At 42.9% G+C, this 26,063-nt stretch overlaps 1 protein-coding gene across 2 annotated transcripts; it reads right to left on the bottom strand.

The window, feature by feature from the left end:
• Positions 1 to 3,373: 3,373 nt before the first annotated feature.
• CLIC6 (chloride intracellular channel 6) lies at positions 3,374 to 26,063 on the bottom strand. 2 transcript variants are annotated; one of them, XM_048492396.1, is made up of 6 exons: positions 24,418 to 25,632; positions 10,875 to 10,984; positions 8,979 to 9,104; positions 8,648 to 8,754; positions 5,280 to 5,461; positions 3,374 to 4,703 (listed from the first exon to the last, which is right to left on the bottom strand). In XM_048492396.1, exons 1-6 carry the CDS (start codon positions 25,483 to 25,485, stop codon positions 4,542 to 4,544), a joined length of 1,755 nt encoding a protein of 584 aa, XP_048348353.1. In that variant the 5' UTR covers positions 25,486 to 25,632; the 3' UTR covers positions 3,374 to 4,541. The 2 variants fall into 2 exon arrangements, with proteins under 2 accessions (XP_048348353.1, XP_048348355.1); XM_048492398.1 differs by lacking the exon at positions 24,418 to 25,632 and adding an exon at positions 26,043 to 26,063 and having other exon boundaries at positions 3,379 to 4,703.

The raw sequence follows: 26,063 nt of genomic DNA, 5'->3' as shown, positions 1-26,063 counted from the left end.
TCTTATTAAAGCTAGTGTGTGTCACCATTGGAACTTCAGACTTGGGCCTAGAAGACCTGGGTTAAAACTACCAGTCTGTGCTTTTCATATATTTTCAGCCTCACCTGCATCTGTTGTGAGGGTAAAAAGGAGATGAGGAGTTTGATGGAATCTGCTTTGGTCCCCACTTTGGAGAAAAGCAAGGTATAAATGAAATAAATAAATAATAAATATGCTGAAGATGGAAGGCCGATAAAAGACAGGTTAATGAATGACTGAGGAGATGAGGATGGGGAAATGTGGGAGATTCGAGGGTTGTCAGGAGGAAAGGAGAAATCATGTGGGAAGGGGGATTACAGGGGAAAGTGACATGCCTGTAAATCCTTGAGTGTTCCCTATCTACCAGGTAAGTGGGCCTGTTCCAGTGGCTGGCACCATACAACTGAGAAATAGTTTTGCTAGATAAAGGCTGTTAGAAAGAGGAAAAGCTGAAGACAGAGGGACAGACAAAAGTAGGTTTGATGCTTGGTGGAAACAGGAAAAGGGGGAAGACTATAGAGGCTTTCAGGGAAGGGAATATGGAAATAGTCAGGGAGGTGAAATGAGATGCCCCCTTGCAAGTCCTTGTGGGTTTCCATTTATAAAATATAATTTAAAAATTGTTAGATCCCTTGAGCTTTTGGAAAGGCAAGATGTATCTTTTTTAAAATATTAATGTCAGTACCACAAAAACAGCACAGCACATTTAAATCAAAACTTGTGTATTTGCATTTCAAAACTGCAAAATTTGTAAGGCATATCAAATGGCTACAATAGTTTTATATGCAGTCAAAATATCTACATGTGCACCTCTAAACATGGAATGTAATGGTAATATTTGTTTAATTTATGTTAAAATGTTAAATTCAGCATTTAATCTTGATATGATAAAACAGATTAGATTTTAAACAAATTACTTTAAGGATGAAAAAATCAATATTTAACACAAAATTCAAGTTAAACATTAAAAATATGAAGTATTATTTCCTGATTATTCAGTGCAGAATAGCTTACTTTAAAAATAGAAAATACACCCTGTAATAAAATTGGTAAGAAAAGTAGACAACCTCTTGATATGAAAAAGTTTTTCTATTCTAAAATAAATTCAGTATAACAAATATACACTTCAGTCAGTCACATTCAGTACAGAGATGTCCATATGGAGAATCTGGCCACTGAAAAAAATAGAGAAATCTTCTAGTAGTTGTAGTGTATCTTGGTGTGTTTTGATACTGATGTGCAATGTTTTCATCTAGAGAAGCCTGTATTCTGCTTCCCTTTCCATGTTAAACATATTAAAAGCAAGAAGCCATGTCTTTGCTACTAGTCATTTCATGTTTCTTTAGTTTCTCCAAATGAATTCTGAATTAACAAGGAGGTTAGAGGCCATTCTGTTGCTCAAACCTGAACTGTATTTGTAGATTCAAATGAAACAATGGGGAGATAAGAAAAGACCTAATTTCAATAGCTTGAATAAATACTTTCCAATTATGTCTAGCCACCATTTACTGACTGCACCATGTATTAATGAATTGACAACATGAACTGAATTTCTATATCACACAAACGTAATGAATAGAGTTCAAGACGACAGTCCCTGAACAATCAAATGATATTTGTGCATGCCTGAATCAACACAGGCTCTGATCTCGTCTCATATTAATTCCAAGTTAGCTTGAAAACTCCATTCTGTGGATCTCCAAAGTTGGGTAATAGTTATTGGGTGAACCATCCTTGCTGAGGCAAATCTGTTAGAGGCAGAGAATGCAAAACTTGCCCATAGCAAAACCACCCATAGTTTTGTAGCAGAGAGAGGGAGAACTCATTAAAAGATGGGATTTGTTTGAAGGCACCCCTGTGATTTGTATTTATTTATTCATTCATTCAATTTTTAACCCACCCTTTCCAGATCAAGTCATGCTTGGGGCAGCTTATAACAAAATAATAGTTGAACTCATATACTAACTATTCACATACTAAAACTTCTACAATAATGGGAAGCAAGAAGAAAGTACTAAAACTCAAAGTAAAGGGAAATAAAACAATAAATTCAGAAATAAATAAGGGAAGGCAAGAAAGAAAGGGAGGGAGGCTAGAAGATGGGAAGTTTTGCTGTCCTCAACCATAGCCCTGGCTGAACATTTCAGTCTTAGAGGCCCAGCAGAATTGCAACAGGTCCTGCAGGACAGATTTCACTAGAAAGTTCCACCAGTGCCAGGGTTAGTGCGAAAAAAATTCTGGCTCTGGTGGAGGACAGCAGGATGGGTTTGGGGCCAGAGACCACCAGTAGGTTTCCTGCTGAGCATAATCAATTATCCACAGCCTTAAAACAGCTGGCCAATATCGCCAGGATGGTATCTGACCGGCCATCCATGAACAAATATAATTGGGTGTCATACTGATAACAATCTTATGCTACACTTTGTCCCCCAAGCAATGGGCCAGTAGATAATGACAGACCATGGCCCAATCCTGGGGCGCTGTTTTTGGCCTGTGCAGAGTGGGCTCATGTCATCTGCCATCACATTGAGCAATAACAGCAACACTGACCTGCTTTGATCCAGTTGTCTATGGAAATTGTACATAAGGGCAACCAGTTCTACCTCTGTCCCATGGCCAGGTCAGAAACCAACTTGAAATGGGTCCAGAGCTTATGTGCCCTTTGGGACAGTTCTGTTGCCACCCTCTCAACTACTTGACCCATGAATGGAAGATTTGACATTAAGCAGTAGATGGATGGATCAGGATCCAGGGATGGTTTTTTGAAGACCAGAATTACCATTAATTCTTTCAGCTCCCCCGGATTCAGCTGACCTGACATTAATTTTCTGTTGTTTAGAAGGACCAGAATGGTATGAATGGAACATTGTTTAATTGGTGTTATATTTTCATCTAAAAAGACTTCAGTCAATGACCAAATTTGGCAATAGCTCTGGCCGTTTCCGCACGGGCGGAAAATGACGGCCTGGAGACGGTAAAAACGCCATCTCCAGGCTGCCATTCACACGGGCGGCGCAGCTGCAGCGCAGCCGCGCCGCCCCCGCGCCGCCCGGCTGGCCCGCAGCCGGCGTATTCCGAGAACGCTAAGAAGCGTTCTTTTGGGAATACGCCGCCGTGAAGCCGCTGCCGAGCGAACGGCAGCAGCTTCACGGCGCCTCCCCGACTCGACTCACCTTGTCCCTGAAAGCCCAGCTGCCGCTGAGGCCTGGGGATCACGCTTCCGCCCTGCACCGCCGAAAGCAGGCGCGCAGGGCCAGGGGGCGGCGTGTCCCAGGCCTCGGCGACGCTACCGGAGGCCCAGGGACAGTTGGTCGTGCGGGGCCGGCGCCCGCGCGTGCTGCCCGCCTCTTCCCGGGACCATCCGTGCGGACGGTCCCAGCGTCTTCGGGTCGGCGCGAGAAGCGCCGACCCAGCCGTTTCCGCTGCCGCGGAAACGGCCTCTGAGGTAAAGCAAAAATTTTAATGTAACTTTGAGTAGCAGGTATTTAACATCCAATTTAACCTGATAGATTTCTTTGTATAAGAATATCAAGAAGGCTTACTTTGAGGAAAAATTCCATAGGCTGGACTTTTCTCACCACTGATTAACCATTACCACAGGTCAGCAACATCTGAATTAGCAATAGGAGTGTTCAGGACATAGCCGCTGGCTTGTAGGTAGCTTTGAATTCCAACAACTCTGTTCACAGAACACTGCACAAAGTACTATGCTTTCAAATATGTTGTTGGTAGTCCCTATCTTATGAGCTGATATGGAAAATTTTAGGACTGTAAGCCACTTCTCACAATATTGAAACAGGTGTTTGCAACATGTCAACTACCACATTTAAAGTGGAGATGCCTGTTGGCAAACACATGCTCAAGAACCAAGTTGTCTGAGGTTCAAGAGAGTGTATGAGGTCAAACATGGCAAACAACTTTTTAACTGCATGAAATAGGATTGAGATTTTTAAAAAGTTAATGTAGCCCACCCATTAAAGCATGTAGGCATTCTGCCTTTTAGTAAGAGATGGACTTACCAAACTCTCTCTGTACAGTGGGAGCAATCTACAAGTGAAAAGTGGCTCTTCTGCAACCAGGCTCTTGCAAATGCACTATGGCTGTTGAATGGCTGAACACACAACCACATATGATTGTTCTGATTGTGGCAACACACTGAAAATTCCTAAACAGAAGCCAGTTTATGGGAGCTGCTGACTCCTCTGCTGCATCTGGGATGTTCTGAATCTTCGCAAATATTGCAATTTGTATTTAATCTGGATTTTATTATTGCTTTTTTTCAAATTTCAGTTTTGACCCGGTACCTAAATACAGTACAAAACATTTATGTGCCATTTGCATATCTGTAAGTTGATTTATATACAAAGATACTATTCTTGATTGCGCAGGTCAATAAAATAATAAAATAATTAACCTGGGATAGCTGGATAGGTTCATAACTTAAAGTCATGTGGCCTGTTGACTTTGCTATTTCCTTTTTTATCAAACTTATTTAAGAAATACAGAAATAAAATATCTGTTTATTATTTCATCCTTTTTGCAACATCCAGATAAGCAAACTCTATTTCCCGGTCTGCTGGGCACGTATTTGTAAATTCATCTCTGGCATATGCGTTGTTCAAATATCTCCAGATTCCAGTCATTTCAGATGGAAACTCGAAATTTCTGTATTTCTTTGCAACAACCTTAAAAGAAAATAATGGAAGAAATCATTTGACCCAAGCTTCAGTAATTCATAGAAAGTTTCATGATCTTTCCAGTTTCCCAATTGTTGTAGAAAAAAGAATAGAAACAGAAAATAATATGGAATTAAACAAAATTATAATGGCATAGGTTTTCATAGATAAATAAACTTTTGCGATCATGATATAAACATTTTAAGGAAATAAATGCATGAATTAACTGAAAGGTAATTTAGGCTCAATGCTTAAAAAAACAAAAGCTTTAATATAATGGGAATTTCCCTGATTAGACATTTCCCTTAAATAAATACCTTAATCCTAAAGAGGAGAGGCAAAATAAATATAACTGTCTCTCATAAGAAAATGCAATATAAATCTGGGCTGCAATTAAAATGTTCTAATAACTACCTTTTTGACAAATTTGGCATAGACACCAAATATGCATATATAATCAGAGCTTGAAACTACCACCCTGCAAAATATTTGGGAGCTATTCCTCTCATCTCTCCCCCTCTATGCATTCTGTTGCTTTATAGTGCAATGGCAAGCATAACAAATGGGGGCGGGAAGAATCCAGACCTTAATAATGTGAAGTTTTGGCAAGAGATTACAATCTGCTAATGTGAGTTCATCACAATCCAGGAATTTCCTTCTGGAAACAGTGAGTTCTTCAGTGCTATTGGCATCAATTTCTTGAGGCAAGGGGTCGTTTAAGTAGTCATTCAGTTTTCTTAAGGCCTTAAGCAAAGATTTTTCCAAACCTAAAATTTTAAAAAATACTTTAAAATACATAAAAAGAATATATTTCTTGAAGGACTCTTTCTCCCCAAACAGATCCACTGACCAAGTTGGCTTTTCCAAGGCCCCTTCCACACATGCAAAATAATGTACCGGTACTTTCAATCCACTTTCACAATTGTTTGCAAGTGGATTTTGCTATTCCACACAGCTGCAAAGTGCATTAAAAGTGAATTGAAAGTGCATTATTCTGCATGTGCAGAGGGCCCATGTCTTGTAGGCTTCTGTCAGATGTTTGACTCTCTCCATAGCAGCACCTGGTATGAATGGGGGTCACTGTGATGCTAAAATAATACAAGTTTGTTTGGTGGAATGGGTAGACAGATTTCCAGGTGCACTAAAGGGGCAGATGGCATTTTTAAGCTGATGCATAACTAGGAAAAATCAGCAGGTAGTGAGGCATCCTTGAGCTGTTTTCTGTCCTGTAATGGAAGATCTGCTTTTGCCTAGGAGATTCCAAACACCAAATTGAAGGGTTAAATTGCCCAAACACCAAATTAAAGGGTTTAGGGCCAGAAAGCCTTGAATCTATAAGTGGGAATAGTATGATAAACTAATCTGTGATGGGAACTACAGAGTAAGCCCTCCAGTTATCATTGGTGTGAAACAAGGAGGACACTCCAAGCCACAAGCTAATATATTAAGGATGCAGATTACAATCTGCTAATGTGGCCTTTTGTTAAACTTTGCCATTGTCTGGTCCTGGAACCTCAGGGAAATGAGCCAGTAAGGCCCTTTCCACATGGGCCAATTAAACCGAGATAACCCTGGTTAAAAACTTGGGTGCGGGGAACTTCACATGAATCCCGATCCTGATGCGGATCTGTTCCATGTTTCCGCGCCCCCCCCCCATGTTTTTTGAGAACCATATTATGTGTGATTCTTTTGTTTTAATGTGCCTCGCTGCCATGGCAAAGCCAATGGCCGTGGCTATAAGGCACATTCAAACAAGAGAATAGCAACTTAAAACAGTCCTCGAAAAACCCTTCCCTGGCTCCCATCACGCAGGGAAAATGGGCCATATCATGGCCCTGGGGGTTGGTCCTGCCTGCTGTAGGGAAGAAAAAAAGGCAGGGAAGGAAAAAAAGATGCACCTTCGTGTGAAGGCGCGTGCCCTGGCCAACATGCTGGCTGTCCACAGGACAGCCAGCCATGCAAAGGGGCCGGAGCGAGGGCAGGTTCATGTAAGCCACATTTTCCCCATTTGTATTGGCTGGGGCGGAAAGGGCCAAAGCTTAAACAGAGGAGGGCCACATGCTGAGTCATCTCTCAATGCAAGAAAAACAGGAGATGTTTACCAGAGTGAAAAGCACAGTTATATAGTACTCTTCTATGTTTTGGCTTTGTTTAGCCAACCTTGCTGTAAAATACTTCCTAATTATTCATGTGTCCTATTTAATTAAATGTTCAGTAAAATAAATAAGTGTGTTTACCTTGGGGGTGAAGAAATTCTTTTCAGAAACAACTCCAGACCATGTAGACTGCTCAGCCATTAAAGACACAGACAATCCTGGGAAGATAACTCTATCACTTCTTGGGAAAGAAGGGAAGGCAAGCTGCCAGGGAAAGTTTAGCTAGCTTTCTCTCACATTCATGGCCACCTACATGAGGTGGACCAGTATTATACTGGTAAAATTCCATTAATTGTAATTTTTCTGCTGGTGTTGGCTTATACCCTTGTGCTGATCCCAGTGTGGAAGGAGGGAGCCCAAATTGGAGTTTCACCATGGATCCCATCTCTTTGATAACTTAGCTTAGGCATCTAGCCAAAAGCAACAAGCAAAAGGAGTAGAGTGCCAGGGAAGACAAGATCATAACAGTTGCTTTATAGTTGTATTTCACTGGAAACATTTTCAAGTCTTAAGGGAAGAAAAACATAGGTTCATTCCACACATGCAGAATAATGCACTTTCAAACTGCTTTCAGTGCTCTTTGAAGGTGTGTGGAATGGCAAAATCCACTTGCAAACAGTTGTGAAAGTGGTTTGAAAATGCATTATTTTGCGTGTGCGGAATGAGCCATAGTTTTTACAAAATAATGCATGGTAAGGAAAAGAGGAATAAGACTATTACAGATGGTTTGATTCATTTAAGACCTTGGTAATGTATTGTGCGAGAATGAGCTAAATTTCTGCAGGAGGCCATTAAGTTTCATCTTCCAAAGAAAGGGTGCTAATTTTTATTCTGGTCCTTTTCACAAACATATTAACTCTTTTCTTTTTAACTCCATGCAATGTTGTATTGTATGACATCTTTTATCTATTTTAAATCTCTGTATATTATGTAATACTTTAGATGCCAATAAAGGCCTTGGATTGGACTGGATTGGACTGGATTGGACCAATTTGTCAGCATGGGCAGGTGAGATACAACTGGAAAGCTAAAGGGAAGGATAACACACAGCCATTGAATAAATTGTATTCTTTTGCTCATAAATGCCCCTTTATTTAGGAACTTTAGATAAATAACACCACTTTCTCCTACTTCCAAGAGCTCTCAGTGCTTTTTTCACCAGCAGCCATCACAGCAATTCTAGCCTTCATCTCAGGCATAGGGCCAAATTACACACTTATGAAATTCATGGCTTATAATACAGACTCCTGACTCTACTCATGATTATTCGTTCAAGTGGGGAATCACCTTTTAAACGCTCCCCTTTTTTCTGTCTGGCTGCAAATGTGATATAGGTGAGAAAGGGGCTTTGGGTTTCCTTCCCACAGCAATTTTCACCACCCAAGATGGCATTGGGTGGGGGGTTGAACCTTCTTTTAGCTTCCTGTGCCCTGGGATAGACATGTGGTGCCAGAGGAAGGGGCAAGCACTTCCCCTCAAGTGCTGTTTCTGACAGCAAAAATGCCATAAGAGAGAAACCTTTACAGTCAACCAGGAAAAGGAGAGATGAATCTCTGCTTTAATTATAATTGTGAGCTTTGTTAGGAACTGGCATCTGATTCATTGATTTCATATAATATTTGTGGCCCATATTGGCGGGCCTAATAAGCAACATACTACTCAGGGAAGGAAGAAACAGATTCTATTGTTAACAGGCCTGGAACAGAGGATCAAGAAAGAATATGAACTCAAATAGTTAGCAGCTATAGTAGCATTTCTTAAGTCATTAATAGTTGTACTAAGTGTACAAGTACTTACTTTCATTGGCATCTTTTCTTGTGTTTTTTATGAATGCAGAAAATTTAGCAAATACGTCATTTCCTGCAGAATATGATTCCACATGCTTTGGGGAAAGTTTGGGATATCTGAAAAATTTAGGACATAAGAATGTTACCCTAACTCACTGTGACAAAACATTTTACTTAGGAGAATCCTGAATTCTAAACTGGCAGCAATAAATCATAAAATATATTATAACTTTTATATGAGATGGTCTTTAACAACTAGTGATCTATGAGAACAGTCAATGAATATTCTGCATGACACCAAATCTGTATCTACTGAATCAGTCCAGCATAGCAGGCAGTACCTTGGTGGTGCTAGTTTATCTTCTAAGAATTCCTCAATTTTATTCACATCTGTTTTCACTTCACCATCAAAAGTCATAAAAGGAGGATTTGTTCCTGGTGCTAAGTTCTGAAGGTCAGCTGGTTTCCTAAAAAGAGTCAAAATTGTGAGCAGAACTTGCCTTTTCTGTATATTATTCTATTTATGTCAATTATCAATTTTGACATAGACATTATAACTGACTGATTTATATTACTGATTTATATTACTTCAAAAATTAGATGTAGGAGAAACTAATATAGACATTCAGAGAGGTCCAGAGAGGTCCAGAGAAAGTCAGATGTTCTTAAAGTCAGCTGAATTCAACAGATACCTTTTAACTGAGAATTTCAGTACCATAGATTTAAGTCCATAGTAAGCTTGGCCAGTTGAACTTTCTATCATTTGAATTTTCCATCATTCCATCATGTGTACAAGTTGATGTATATCAAATGTTCTTCATAATACAAAAGCAAGTTAAGTCACTTGTTTACTACTCTAGTTATACCTGATAACAATTATGCGAGAGTGAGCTAAATTTTCATGTAAGACGTGGCAGATTTTAAACATCCTGCTAATATCGTTGTTACATATCTGGTTGAACAGTCAGGACTGCCAACATTTCAAGAGAAAATAAACTAGTATGCAAACAAGCAGTAGTCTTCAACTGTCTTTTCTCTTTAGAATAAAAAAGCAGGGCAGGAAACATCTGCATGCAGTGGTTACTGAGGGACATCCAACGGGTCAGGCACCTGGCTGTCACTCCCAAGGAGGCTTCCTGGCAGAATGCAAAAAAGCTTCCCTACTTCTGGGAAGCCCTCATTGAGGGCAATGGATTCATGCCACCTTTTTGGTGCCATAAGTCTAAAGCCCCCAGCCACCGGCGTAACTGGGCCAATGGCTGGAAGGAAGTCGACAAACATTAGCCCCTCCCCGGCCACACCTACAGTCTACTCCCACTACGGCAGCAGTGGGGGTGCAGGGATGCTGGTGTGGCAACCAACACCACATCACACCACCAGGTAGGGCCACAGTAGCACCTGTTGGCAGATTTGCCACCTTGCCCAGGCAAGTGCCCTGGGGAGGGCAAATTCACCTACATGACCCTGCCCCACTCTATCAGTTGATTTTCTTTGGATGGGGCTGTCAGAAATATACATCTTAAAACCATTTAATCTCTCAAAAAATCAGAACATTTAAAACTTGGTTAAAGTACTATACATTACAATAAAATACATATACATAAAAACAATTAATTTTTGTCTATGACATCACTATTTCCAATAGTAAACTTATTATGCCTCATTATCTGATTATCACTGGACAATATAGAGATTTCTAATAATTATAAATGCAGAAAAATATTATTGTAAATCACCCATAAGAAACAAGCGCTGTTATTGTATCTCGTACACTGAGTACCAAATAGACTCCACAAGAGACAGTATGTTAAGAGAAACTGAGAGCCCCATCCAAAGAATAGAGGTAAATCTGCTTGAGGGAGCAGCGAGCAGCCACACTGGCAGATTTGCCCTTGCCAAAGTCAGCCAGTTTTCTCCCAGCCTTTGCCGGTGTTATGCCAAGAGATTTACTGCAGAGGTTTACTGGGCCTAAGTCTGTTCAGGCCCATAGACGCTTCTCAGCAGTGGGGAGGCTACCTCCCCATGTTGCCAGGAAGCCACTATGGGGTGGTGGCCGGGCACCCAGCTCTGTGATGGGACTGTGAGTATCAACCAAGGGTGAGGTGTTTCAGAATACAGAAATCACAGAAATGGCTAGAAGATTGTGGAAAAAAATGTCAAAATATTTGCCTCGTCACAGCTCCTCACAGACCTGCCATTTGTTCTACATATAGAAAATGCCAAAGGTTTCAACTCACCGTTTCAAGTCCACAGTTGTAACATTAAATATAACACCCTTCAGCCACAGAATCATAAAGAGGCGCTGAGAAAATGGACAGTTTCCTATACTTTCTCCATCGCTCCCAGCCTACAACAAATTAAACAATGGAAAGACTTGAATTATTGAGATGGAACGTATAAACTAGGAATTTATAAGTGGTGCTCTAATATTTTATACACTAATAGTAGTGCTCTAATATTTGGAGTGCAATGTACTGTTACAATTACAATAGCAATGTTCAATTGTTATTGTGCAGAACAGGATATAGAGTATAAAATCAGGTTTATGCCTTGAATTCCATTCATAAGAGCTTATCTTGACCAAATCCTACATTACATATTTACTGCTAGGTATTTAAAAATACTTTCATCTGTTCACAGACTCTTGCATGATATAGCTGAATGGAAATAAAGAGACAACCTGGCAACAGACACCATCCTCTTCTGGCCAAAGAATATATAAGCTCTTTCTCTTTCCCTTGGACAAAATAATACACTGTGCTACAACCTGTGCTTGGTTTTCCCCTACTTATGAGGCAAATATCCTATTAAGCCTTCTGTGACTCTATCGACATTAGTCACTAGCTAAACATAAGCTACCACTGGAAAAGAGAGGTATATTCTGCCTACAAATTTTACAATGTTACATTCTGCTTTTATAGAGTAAGAGGCTGTAACAGTGAAATTTAAAGCAAGTTGCAATTTCATCAAAGAATGTTGTACTGTTGAATATAGCCAGCAAGCTTGGATTTTACAGAAGACAGGATTAAAAGGTGTGATATTCTCAGTACATAGCTGAGAAAAGAATTCTTCTTTATTTTAAACTCTGGCAAAAGATTGCTATTTCCGTATTTGTCTTAAACTGCATACAAGGTCAGAAGTACACAAGCAACATATCAAATTCTATTTGCTGTTTATCCTGTTACAAGAATTATGGCTTCAATATGCCAATGCTATTTCTAATCCGTATTTAATAACATGGCAGGAGACCAGCTGAGCATTGTACATCAATAAGGGGAAAAAAGCCCTTATAGCCTTGTTAAATTCTTAAGGGGAATTATTTCAACAAAAGGGCATTATATTCTGGAACACATTATAGGGTTGGGAAAAGCAGATTAACTGGCACTTTAATTACACATCCTGCTTTATATTTTAGCATACGATACTTCACATTTTGTATATTTCTCTCTTTAGATGCAAGCCACAGCTAAAAAAAATTAAAAATATAATATACTTTGAACAAATGCCTTTAATGGCTGACAAAGAAGAAGTGGGGACTTTGGCAGTGCTAAGAAGAAGAAAGAGCCCTTCAGTGATCATCCTAATTCCTGCCTTGGGCCCAAGTGGTAAATTTAAAGCATGAAAAGGATTGTTTTCCCATGGAAGTTCATCCTTAAAAGTTCCCATGGAAGTTCCCCCCTTAAAACCGAGTGTGCATTGGATATACATTATGAATAATGAACTTCATCAGAAGCAGGTACCATGTGAAACTATTGAAATCTTAGTAAAACTGCTTGAAAAGATGTCTTAAAGAAGTTAATCATTGTAGCATAGTGGAAAGTATACCTCTCATTCATCCTTTATGATCCCAACTATTTGTTCTTTCCATTTGGGCTAGAAAATCATAGAGAATGGGTAAAGCATGAAACCAAATTGCCGACTAGAGACGGGCAGTTTATTCAGCATTTGAAGATCACACAGGCAGTCTGATTTGATGCTCCAGCACCAACAGCAGCTTGTGTTATAGAAGCCAAATTAGTAAACTGCACTTAACATAGAACCCCACTAAAAGTTCCATTTCTAAAAAAACACAAAATAAAAGTGCAGGGCTACATGGATTATGCAAGGCTTTCAGATACTGAAAATTACGTCAGCAGGTATATTAAATTGCAACTGGCAGTTATTGAACTTTTTGGTAGCATGAGATGGCAAAAAAGAAAACTAACACACACACACACACCCCTCCACTGGAAAGCCCTCCAAAGGGCTCCACAGACCTACACCACAATCAGAGCCCAGTGCTTTGGTACATCCAGAGGCAAAGCCAAAGTGGAAGCCAACAAACATCAGCTCTACCCCAGTCACACCTCCAGAATGCCCTTGCTATACTGGCGGGGCCAGTAGTTGGATGGGGACTGCATTAGGGTGTCTCAGAAGGCGAAGGTGGCTGCCCACTGGCAAATTTCTCCCTGGGAGGTTTCTACTGCTTCACTCCCCCCCCAATTCTAGATTGGGCTGTCAAACAGATTAGCAGAACAGTAGGCCAAAGTATTCCAATTGATTGATTAATTAAAGAAAAGCCATCATCAGCCATGTGCTTGCCTGTTTTAACTTAAAGAAGCTGTTTGGAAGCTGTGTGCTGAAAGCTAAACTGCACAATTCCTAAAAATGAAAAGAGTAGCCATGTGAATTCCTGTGAAGAAACCGAAGAACTGGTTTTTATACCTTGCTTTTATCTACTTTATCAAGTCTTAAAGTGGTTTACAATTACAATCCCTTCCTCCCCCTACAATGGATTCATTGTGAGGTAAGTGGGGCTGAGAGAATTCTGAGAGAACTGTGACTGGCTCAAGTTCACCCAGCAGGCTTTATGAGGAAGAGTGGGGACTCAAAGCTCATTCTCCAGATTAAAGTCCATAGCTCTTAACCACTAGAATACATGGGTCCTTTCCTCACAACCATTTTAAGATGTCATGGGAACATCTTTTTAAAAAGCTCCTCATTTTTTGTCTGGACAACACGAACAAATATAATGTGTAAGGAGACAGTGGGTTTTTTCTCCCACTCTCCTGGAAGGCTTGCTTTTTTATTTTTACTGAATCGGAGGCATGCACAGCTCATGGGAAGAGGAGAATCTTTCAGCACCGAGTGCATTTGTTGAACGAATATGCATGCAATGGGCAGGCTTTTTCCTACTTCCAGCACTGAATAAACTCATGGAAAGAGCTTTCACTTTTAAACATGCCTGGGAGAGAAAGGGGGAAAGCTTCCCTGATCTGAAAGGATGCCACTCACTTCTTGTTACATCCCTCCAGATAAAAGGGAATGTGGCATGCGAATTCAACATTCAATGGAGGCAAAGCCACTTGAATCCTTCATGCTGCCCGTCATTTGATGAAGTTCAACTGGGATTTTTGTTTGGCTCGTACTGTGGCTGGGCATCTTTTCAATGTGAGAATTGACATGGATTCTCATATTGAGTCTTTGTAGTTTCAGAGTTACCTCCCTCAAAATTCTAAAAAACAAGGAAACAACATGTTGCCGTAAGCAGCGGGAGAAGCTGAGTCAATTCACATACTTTATTCACTGAAAAGACCCCCAGCCGCAATGCCAGCAGAGCAAATGTCCCAGGGGAACTTCACCAAGTGGTGGGCAGCATGGAGAATTCAAGATCAGAAAATGACCAGCAGGAGAAAACAAAAGTGATAGCTTACAGATTGGGCAGGAGAAATAAGATGTTTCCTGCTGACCGCACAGCAAGCAGGAAATATTTTGACTCCATCTTGGGGGGAAAAGATCACTAATTTAGCACTTTCAAAATATGACAGGTTGCAGAGGAGATACCATGGGGCCGGGGTGCGGGCGTTGCACTGGGCGCGAGCCTGAGGGGGACACACAAATTCAGATTTGTTTGTGGGTTTTTTGTATTTTTACTGTTTTTCAGTTTTTGGCCTGCAGGGGGCGCAGTTTTTATGCTAGCAGCACCACAATGTCAGGGATTTTTCAGGAGATTCTCCTGCTGATACCGCCCAAGTTAGGAGAGGTTTGGTTCAGGGGGTCCAAAGTTATGAACTCCCAAATGGGGTGCCCAATTCCCCATTGTTTTCAATGGGAGCTAATAGAAGATGGGGGCTACACCTTTGAGGGTCCATAACTTTGGACCCCCTGAACCAAGCTTCACCAAACCTGGGTGGTATCATCAGGAGAGTCTTCTAAAGATACCCTGAAAGTTTGGTGTTGCTAGCTTAACAATTGCACCCCTGACAGCAGGCACCCCCCCAAAAAAAATTCCCCAGATTATCCTTTTAAATTCACTCCCTTTGGATGGATTTAAAGTGAGAATCTGAGGTCCCCAGTTTAAACATTGCAAGTGATGCTGTTTCAGGGTAAGGGATAATCCACCCCAAAACACCATCAATTTCAATGTTGTTTAAACTGGGGACCCCAGATTCTCCCTTTAAGGTGGATTTTAAAAGAGAATCCGGACTCCCTAGTTTAAACACCATTGAAAGTGATGCTGTTTGGGGGTGGTCCAGCTATGCTGTTTGGGGGTGCCCTCCCCCCCACCCATGGGGGGACTCAGATTTTGCACCAGGCTCCATTTTCCCTAGCTATGCCTCTGACAGGTTGAGCTGAAATAAAACATCCTGAAGAAGAAAAATCTGTGCAGAGTTCTTCCCCAAAATGTTTCTTTTAACGTCCTCCAGATGTTTTATTTGTATCATGCAGAAAGCATCATAGGCTGTTAAAGAAAAAAGCGAAGTAGCACTTTAAAAATAACACATTTATTAGGCAAGAGCCTACTTAATAAATATTTCTGTACTGTTTATACAGTGCTAGGGAAGAGGTACCATTCAGACTTATAGAATAAATATTATTCTTCATTTTCTCATAACATAGACCAGAGCTGAGCCCTCACAAAAGCAAAATACAGATCAAAGCAGATTTGGTTCTAATTAAGCCCTGACTATATTCTTGGACTGCATTTGGTGGCCACAGGAGAGATGGTAGAAATTCCAGCTCAATAGGATAAGTATGTGCTGCTGCATCTGTACTATAACCAGAGCAAGGTCTTATGGAAAATGACCACTTATATCTTTGCACTGGAGTTAGAACTTTTACTCTTGGGAAAAATCATTAGCAGCTGAAAAGATAATTGGCACATAATCTATTAGCACATACTTCTTTCACTCTTTCATCAGCAAAGAAACAAACATAGCAAATGGAACTGCATATAGTCCTTTGTTGTATCATGGGATTTTGTTATCAGCACCAGAATCTGATAACCTTCATATGCCTTACATCAACACCTTGAAAGCATTCACTGCTAGACTTCAGGGTGGAAACAGGTAAACATATCATCATTGGTAGCCCTGAAAACATGCAGTGGATATTAGAAAACAGAGAATTCAAAGTTGTATACATAACCACTAATACAATTCCAGCGTCCTACATATAAGAAATATTTTGTGAATGCAAAATGGATGTAGAAAGTTATCAGTGCAAATGTATGAAAAAGCAAAATTGTGCATACCCTAAGCTTCAAATGTAATTAAGGAGCCATATATGCAAACCGAACAATGGATTTTTGCACAACAAAAAGGCAAATTTTGTTGTGAGGGCAAATTTTGAGCAGTTATAAAGGAAAACTTACATTGTCTGACAAAAAATAGCTTGTGTGTCTATTTTTGTTCAATATCTTTATAACAATTATGTTTGTCTTTACCATAACATGTATTCACTTTTGGTCTTTTTAGCCTTTTCAAAATTTGACATGAAATAAATTCACAGGGAAATAAACTGTAGTTGACATACGGACTACAAGTCATTGATTTGTAATTCGATATTCTCAAAACCTACCAGTGAAGCAATTTTGAACAAAAAAAATAAAGTGTACTACTTTATACAAATACATATTGAATATGTAACATTTCATGTGTAATATTTAAGTACATGTTAATTCTTAAATTCAAAAGTTATTGCTGAAATGAGTGGTAGTGAAATTGTCCTAAATAATAAATGGCTAAGAGAATTGAATGTTGCAACAACAAACAATCCATCAATTAGTGTGCCACATTCCAGCCCTTCCCCAAAGGTGCTGCTGCTCTGCATGCCTCCAGAAGCCCTCCCACCTTACCCCACCCCAAACATCCCCATTTCACCCTCCCATCATTCCAAGGCTCACCCTTCCACCCTCCCTCACCTCAATAATCACCTTCCAATTCTCCCCCTACCCCAAGCCACATCTTCCAACCTTCACACCACCCCAAGCATTCTCTTGCCACCCCACCCCCACCCAAGCCTCACTTTTCCCCCTACAAGCCTTACCTTCCAACTCTCCCCCACCCAAGCCATACCTTCCAACCCTCCCACACCCTAAGCCACACCTTCCAACCAGCCCCCCACCCTAAGCCTCTCATTTCCACCATCCACTCACCCAAACCTCACCACCCAACCCTCCCACCACCCCAAGCCAATTTTTCAGAAATATGGCTAGTCTCTTCTTGATTGATACCCTCGGGCTTTTTTTCATTATGAAAACCAAACATTAGGGAACAAATAACTATTACAGTTTGCTATCCGAATGAGTTTATTTACAGTTTAACCTCCATTCTGGTCAACAGTTATTTAATTACAAATGTAAACATTCCATTTAAAAGGTCAAAATCTTACTATCAAAACAAGCAAATATCTGTATAGGGCCCAAAGTTCAATTGAACGATACAGGCACAGTCTCACAGCAGAGAAAGTAAACTTGACATACTCTCTAAGATCACAAAGCATCCCGGTTTTAGATTGTTAAAAAAATCCAGTCACCTTAAGCAAACTTGGAGCAATCAAGCTTATTCAAACTTTCATAAACTCTTTAGTGAGCAGAAAGTGCTTTAATTTCAGTTAGCATGAAATTGAGGTTCTTCATTCTTTGTTCCCATATTTGTTCCAATGAGACTATTTCAAAGTGTTACAAGTTCCCAATTTAAATTAATTAATTATTATTTAGCCATTAAGTACTGTGACCAGCACGCTCCCATCATTCTTCAAAGATAACAAGCTGTACAATACAATACCCAGTATTGATAAATATTTCTTTCACTTTTTTCAAGCTTACAGATGTATTATGGAATGTTTCCAGCCAGCTGTTCTGGATTAAAAAACATGGAGACCCTCTGCTATACTTATCCCAAAGACCCAATAATTATATAGCCCATGTGCTTCACTCTTTTGTCTCTGCTATCACACTGTGACCTTACTCTAGTGTTTGTTAGGTTGTACAGACCACCACTACTTTAAGTATTTCCTCAGTTTGATGGACAGAAACAAATGACTCATAATTTTTTTAAAAAGAGAGCATCAAGCATAGTTTAAGCTTTCTATATTTTTAAAGGAATGAGATTGGTTGGTAATCCAGAGAAAAATTTTGTGTTTCTTTTAAAGAGTTAAAAAGTTTGCACATGAATAGCTGAGGCTATTGATCATCATCTGCTAAATAACATCCCACTGAATCAACTATAAACGTTGGCACTGAGTGACAGACTAGAATAGAGATGTGCTCTGATAATTTCAGCAAAGTTCAAGCTTCAATTTGCACAGGGGCATATACTATGAGGTACAGACTCAACCGTCACTTCTAAATGCTTGTTTATTTTTAACACCATTATAATTCTCCATGTTTCTTGAATAAAATGGGAAGCCCAATCCACATGGGCAGTGTAGATGAGGACCGGCCGGGGACAACGTAACCACACAGCCTCCAAAGAGGTCTGTGTCAGTGAAGTGAAGAAAAAAAAGAGAAAATTCCATCAACTGCACTGAAAGGTCCCTATATCCTGCCCAGTGGGCTGCACCAGCAAAAGGAAGTGTTCCCGGCTGCAAGACCTCAAGAAGCCAAATAAAGTTACCCTGCTCCCAGGAATGCCCCCAACAGTACCAGTGTGGGTTCCTGCACCAGAGGAGCACTGGCACAGTGGCAGCATTTATGCCCAGGTGATGCAGAACCACACAGCACTAGTGTAAGTGCCCCTCACACTGGCATAGATGCCACTTATGATGGGTAGAGTGCCACTTATGCCAGGGTTGTGGCGTTTCCAAAGCCCTTTCACCTCCCTGACCCCATGGACTGCACTTTAGTGATGCTGGTTGGTGTACTTATTAATAGACACTGAATATACTTCAGTGACAGCATAGCAGATTTTTAAATCCAGTTTTAACATCCATGTTAAGGGAAGAAAAATGTACTATACTGATATACAATCATTTTACTACGTCAGTCTTCCACAAAAGTTTTTGCCAGCATGCTATTGGACACAAAATATTTTGCTCTGGAAAATAATTAGTGGGACTAGGTAATGCTCTATCATGAAGCTAATTGTGCACATTTAAACCAATGAAATAGATGCACCTCTTTCTGTATAAGAAAGGACCATCAGTTCAGCAGCCACAGAAGACTATTTTCAGTCCCTTTGTGTGCACTATGTCCAGAGAAAGAGGGAGAAGAAAAACCTCAAAAGCTAATATGCAATGTTTGGGATTGGCTTCTGCAGCATACACAGAAGTACCAGGTATCAACTCATCCCTACAGCATAATCCTATCCATGATTGCTCAGTAGTAAGCCCTACTGAGCTCAACTAAGCTGCAATCATGTGTACAGTTACTTGCAAGAAAGTACCATTGAACTAATGGGGATCAATTCTGAGAAATCATGATTAGCATTGCATCGTACATATTTTCTGGAAGTAGCAAAAAATCTTCAATTTTTTCATATTTAGCATGCGTGGTGCCAAAACTGGTGAGTGTCTCAACGCAGGAAACCACAACTATGCATTCTGTGATCTAAAAAACCTGTGGCCAGGGTTTCTGAAAAACTGTTTCTTTGCATAGGATCCAGCCTTCCAGTTAGGATCTGCCTCTCAAGCTCTGCAGTCTGTACCCTGCCTTCAGAGAGAAGGTGAATGGTGACTGAAGACATTTCTGTGGTAGCACCTCACCTTTAGAAGGTCCTTTCCCTCAAGGCTCACACAGCACCTACTTCACTTTCTTTTAGGCATCAAGCAACAACACATCTTTTTTTATCCAGACTTTTACTCAGGGGATTTTTAATGGTCTGCTTATATTTTAAGGATAGTTTTGACATAGAATGTATTTTAATACTATGGATTTTATTTACATCAAGAAAAACTCTGAAGAGGAGGCCTAGAAATATTCCAAAGAAATAAATTTTTCCTTGGGTCCCTGACAGAGTTGTCACCTTTGGAGTGGGAAATACCTGGAGATTTTGGGGGTGGAGCCTGGGGGTGATGGGGTTTGGGTAGAGGAGGCACTTGAGAGCAGGCTATAACACAATCTAGTCCACATTCCAGAGCAACCATTCAACCATTGATCGCTGTTGTTTAGAGATTGGCTGCAATACTGGGCGACCTCTGGCAACCATATGGCAATTAGCAACCCTACTCAGTCAACTTGAAAATATCTCCACACTTCTCATCCAATGCAACTATAAAAAGAGCATTTTGCCCCTGAATTTGCGTTATGTTACAAAAGGGTGAAATCAGAATTGCTTTTCCAAACCCTCTGATGAGCCAAAGTCATTGATAACACATTCACCTTTTTTTCTGATATTCAAATTTTGCATTCTGTTTTGCCTTTATGCAAAATAAATTTATCATATTTGTTCAGGAAGAAACAGTAATGCTTCTAATTTGAAATTCTGTATTGTCATTCTGTAGAAAAAAAATCTCTGTTTAACTATTATAGTACTATTGTTATCTTAAATTTCTTCCAGCAAGATCAGGGGAAATTCATTATTCCTCCCTTTTCTGCTTCATCCTCACGCTTTTAATCCCTACGAGGTCAGTTGAGCTAAAGAAGAATGTTTATAATAGTACGAGTTCAGACAGTTTTCCCTTTTATTAATACAGTAAATAGGGTAAGAGATCCAGTTAGTCTAGGAATTCTATTATTACAGGTAATGCTATAGTAAGTTCACAACTAGATAGTAGAAAGTATCAGCTGGCTATTAAACCTAGCCAAAAATTGTGGATCCCTACACCCAACAGACTTTATATTATGGATGTCTATGGTTCTTAGTAAAATGAGATTGGACCAGGGATGTAGCTAGGAAAAATGGAGCCCAGGGCAGACTCCAAGTTTTCTGCCCTCCCCCGCCCCCCCGCCGGGCTCCTGTGCCCTCCTTTGCATCTCAATTACCTTAGCTGGCAGTGGGACCTGGCAAAGCAGGGCTGGGCAGGGATGCATGCAGTGGCATCCGTTGGTCTGGGCAGCGTGGAGCCAGGCAGGGGCGCCCGGCAGCAGCGTGTGCCAGGCCTGGCTGGGTGAGACTGGCCCAGCAGCGGCCTATGCCAAGCCTGGCGGGGCAGGGTGAGGGAGGAAGGAAGAGGGGCATGGGGGAATGCAGGTCCTATGTCACGCCTGCACATACTGCGCTGCCTCCTCTGGCTTGACCCACCCCTCGGGCAGCAACCGGAGAGCACGCCCACGGCCCACTAGTGATGCTGGTTGCACTAGGCCGACTGATGGGACGAGGCCTGCCAGGGCAGCACACGCACATCACGCCCAAGCCCAGCCAGGCCAGAGGTGTGGGGGGAGGGCGATTTTCCACCCCCCATGTGACTCAACTAGGACTGCCAGGGTCTTTTGTCCCTGTATGTACCATTGTAGCTACACCACTGGCTTGGACTTATCAGAGAAAGACAGCATAAGAGTCTCATCATTCTACCCCACAGACCAATTAAATTGTGGCCATTTAGAAAAAGATGAGAGCATTGGCTCTTCTTGCTTTTTCTCCCAGACATATCCATATTTCTGATCAATGAAAAAGTAATTACTATATAATTATGGGTTCATGTACTGAGCAGATACGACTAAAGTACAAATTCCTCTCTATATATTCATGTAAGGTATAATCCCATCCGATGTACCATGTAGGACCAGACAAATCTTACAATTCATATTGCAACCCTACAAAGTCTTGTTTTTAATTAATGTACAGTACAGACGATATAGTATGTATTTTATACATTATAATTGTCCTCACCAGAAACTATCTGTCTCTCAGACAGAAATGTGAACTTCAAGACTTCTGATGTAGCCTTTTCAGTTTCTCATAGCGATCCTTAGTTAATTGCAACTAAGACCTATATGACTTTTCATCTATTTGAGTGAGTTGCATGTCTTGAAAATGTTGCCCTAAGCCAGGCCTGGATCTGGCCACAACTTGTGTTTCTCACCATTGCCCTGATTCTAATATGTTTCCTTCTCCACTCTAGGATACATTGGACTTTCTAGTTACCAGAGGCGTTCCTCCCATTGGGCAAAGTGGGCAGTTGCCCAGGGTGCCCCGTTGTGGGGGGTGCAAAAACTGCAGGTTCGTTTGTGGGATTTTTTGCATTTTCAGCGTTTTTCAGTTTTTGGCCTGCAGAGGATGCAGTTTTTATTAGCACAGGGCCTGTGTTTTCCAGATAGTTCAGGGAATCACAATCCTTCATCAGCCCCTACCAGCATGGCCAATTGGCCATGCTGACAGAGGCTGATGGGAATTGTAGTTCCTGAACATCTGGAGAGCCGCAGGTTCCCTACCCCTGGGCTAGCAGCACCAAAATTTCAGGGATTTTTCGGGAGACTCTCCTGATGATATCACTCAGGTTTGGTGAGGTTTAGTTTAGGGAGTCCAAAGTTATGGACTCCCAAATGGGGTGCCCCATCCCCTATTGTTTCCAATGGGAGCTAATAGGAGATGGGGCCTACACCTTTGAGGGTCCATAACTTTGGACCCCCAAACCAAACTTCACCAAACTTGGGTGGTATCATCAGTAGGGTCTCACAAAGATACTCTGAAATTTTTGTGCTCCTATCTTAATAATTGCACCCCTGACAGCAGGCACCCCTAAATTTCCCCAGATCCTCCTTTTAAATCCACCCCCTTCCTGCCAGTGCTTGTTTTCTTTCTTTCTTGTATTCTCTCAATGCCTAATAAAGGTTTTGTTGTTGTTGTTGTTGTTGTTGTTATTAAATCCACCCCCTTCAGCATGGATTTAAAGGAAGAATCTGAGGTCCGCATCACTTTCAATGTTGTTTAAACTGAGGACCCCAGATTCTCCCTTTAAGGTGGATTTAAAAGGAGAATCTGGGCTCCCTAGTTTAAACACCATTGAAAATAATGCTGTTTGGGGGTGTATTCGAGCATCACTTGTTTAAACTAGGGAGCCCAGATTCTCCTTTTAAATCCACCTTAAAGGGAGAATCTGGAGTCCCCAGTTTAAATAACATTGAAAGTGATGCTGTTTCTCCCAATTGGGGGGACTGGATACAACACCATAAAACGTTTTCATACCAGTGTGTGTCAGTAATAAAATATTTTGAAAGCATTTTGAAGATGTTTTCAAAAAATATTTCTGCTGTGTGGCATGGCCCATTGCTGTGTTCAGATTTGTGAGTTGGAGCATGTTCTATAATGTGATGGTGACTTTGAAACGACCTGGTGGAAAAAATCATTGTTTGGTCATGGTGGGAGAGGGTGGCCGCCCATGGGGGGGGGGGGGCATCAAACTCAGGTTTTGCCCAGGGCTCCAGTTTGTCTAGGTACACCACTGCTAGTTACCATAAGTCTGCAGGTCCAAAACCTTCAAGAGGATCCACAGTTGATCATGCATGAACTTTGTACTGCTTCACTGATTTAAAGACTAACACAGTGTCAAGTTTTTCATTACAATGTCTAACTTTTCAGCTTCCTTTATGGACTCTATTGCATCTTGTTTCCAGAAGACACAGCTGTTAAAAGGGGCTTAGATATGTCTGCACTACTATTTGTGTTAAAGACATTAGTTGTGAAAGCTGCTGGTTGTAGAGGAGGTAATGCTTTTTGAGCAAGAGATGCAGTTCTACAATATATTTCATGACAGAATGAAATGTCAAAGACTTGTTTATATCAGGGTTCAATAATGAAACTGTCCAACTAAATGGATTTTCATCTGGCTAATTTAAACAGTGTTAGCTTAGCAAATATATTTTACAATAACAAAAGGATCTGTGTAGCTTATCACTGCACAGTAATCCTGTATAGGCTAGCTAGGGAGAGAGAAGTTTGTGACTAAATCAGAAAGAATGTGAGAGCTTTTAGGGGCTATTCAGGAACGTTATGAAGCTTGCAAACTCTCCGCATCAGATTTAAGATCAATGGAAGCCTTCATTAACTTATCTCTGGTGCCCACATCAAAAGGATTCCACTGTAAACGACCCGATTGCATTCCCGGCCAAGGTAGTAAACAGGTGGCTGTTTCCTCCCCCTTCCCAGTGCAAAGTGAACAGGGGATCCTTATGCCATGTTGATTACTTAGCAGCAGAGAGCCGCACATACTATCTCTGCAACCGTTTAGAGCAGGGGTAGGGAACCTGCGGCTCTCCAGATGTTCAGGAGCTACAATTCCCATCAGCCCCTACCAGCATGGCCAATTGGCCATGCTGACAGAGGCTGATGGGAATTGTAGTTCCTGAACATCTGGAGAGCCGCAGGTTCCCTACTCCTGGTTTAGAGCGAAGCCTTCCACTTGGGCCGCTTCGCAGGGGTCTGCAACTGCGGCTCTCCAGATGTTTATGGACTACAAATCCCATCAGCCCCCGCCAGCATGGCCCATTGGCTATGTTGGCAGGGGCTGATGGGAATTGTAGTCCATGAACATCTGGAGAGCCGCAGGTTGCAGACCCTGGGACCATTCATTTCACAAGTTGCGCAAGCTACCTTGGCCGCAGCAAAACGCTCAGCTTCCCAGCGGGCGCCCGTGCCTTACCTTGACGAACAGGGAGATGTCGTGCTCTTGCTTCTCTCCGCCTGGGGCCGCAAGCGAGAGGAGACCCCCCGGGGCCGCTTCTTCCCCTTCCCCTCCCTGTAGGCCATTGACCCCCGCAGCCCGCTCGCCTTCCCCTGCAGCCGCTTCCTCCAGGGGCTGACTGCTCTCCTCCGCGGCCAGAGGCTCCGCCGTCCCGGGGCTGGCGGGCTCCCCGTTGAGCTCGGGCTCCGCTGCGTTGGCCTCTTCCGCCGCTTGGCCCTCGTCCCGCGCATCTGGCACGGCTGCAGCGCTGGCCTCCTCCTCCTCCCTTGCCGGACTCCCTGCCCTCGGCGGCTCCTCTAACGGGGCAACCTCGGCGGGCTCCCCTTGCTCGTCCTGCGCGGCAGCGTCGTCCTCGCCTGGCTCTTCTCTCTGGCCCGCCGCAGCCGCCGCAGCCGCCTCCGGAGCCGGCTCTTGCTGGGCGCCAGCCCCCTCGCGCGTCTCCGCTGCTTCAGGAGGCGTCCCGCCGTCGCCCGCCTCTGCCTTGTCGGCCGGGGGCTCCTCGGGGGCCCCGCTGCCCTCGACCTCTTCCTCCGAGCCCCCCTGGCTGCCTGCTTCCAGGCGCTGCTGACCCGCCGCTGTCCCGGGTTCGTCCCGCTCCGCGCGCGCTGTCGCGGGACTGCCCCGGCCCTCCTCTTCACCCTCGCTAGCCCCGCTTTGCTCGTCTACGCCGGTTGCCGTCGCCTCAGGGCTCCCCGCGTCCCCTTCAGGCGTTGAGCGCAGTGCTGCGTCCTGCTCCGGGGCCGGGGCGGGGGGCTGCTGCTCCGTGCCGCTCTCCGTGCCTAGAGGAGGCTCTTCTCCGTCTAGGGGGCCCTGGGGGCTGCCGGCGGTCGCTTCGGCGGTCGCCACTTGGCCGTTTTCTGGAGTGCCCTCTTCGGGTGCTGGGCTGGCGGTCAGGGGCTCCTCCTCGGTGGCTTCCTCCTCGGGCCCCTGGTTCACCGCCTCTCCGCTCTCCTGCTCGCCTTTCCCCGGCACGTCTTCGGCACCCGGCGCCACAGCTGGCTCCAGCGGCTCCCTGGCCTCGGCCATGCCGGCCTCTTCAAGCAAAGGACTGGCTGACTGCAGCAGGTGACAGGTGCGCGCCCTCCTGCTGCCCAAGAGTGCTGCTGCTGCGGCTGCTGGGCGGCTCAGCTCTGGCTCGGACGATGCCGCTGGCTGGCTGCTCGCCGCTCACCTACGAGGAGGTCTGGGACTTGCCCTGCGCCGAGGGTCACTTTCGACAGCCCGTTGCGGCGCGCCCTTGGACTAGTGCGCGCATGCTCGCGAGCAGCAGGGCACGCCGGCGCCTTCGCATTTTCTTGCTCGACTGCGGGAATGTTTTGTTCCCTGAGCTCAACCCCGAGCGGTGGGGAACGAGAGATTGAAGGATGGCGAAATTGACTTGATGCCAGGTTGGAGATACAGTAAGAAACTGGGAGTGGAAAGTGAAGCGGATTCGAAGGAAGGCATCCCAACAGTGCCGAGGAGAGACAGAGAGAGAAACCACAGAACAGGTGGCAAAAGGCTAAGAACAAAAGGAAGCAGATGGACAAAACTGGGACACGGAGTTAGTGGTGCGGCTCTAGAGCTTGCTGTGCTAGTCTTACCAAATGTTTCCCATGCGTCGT

The sequence above is a fragment of the Sphaerodactylus townsendi genome, linkage group LG04 (assembly GCF_021028975.2).
Source record: "Sphaerodactylus townsendi isolate TG3544 linkage group LG04, MPM_Stown_v2.3, whole genome shotgun sequence".
Classification (NCBI taxonomy): Eukaryota; Metazoa; Chordata; class Lepidosauria; order Squamata; family Sphaerodactylidae; genus Sphaerodactylus; species Sphaerodactylus townsendi.
This window is presented reverse-complemented; position numbering and strand designations above follow the sequence as displayed.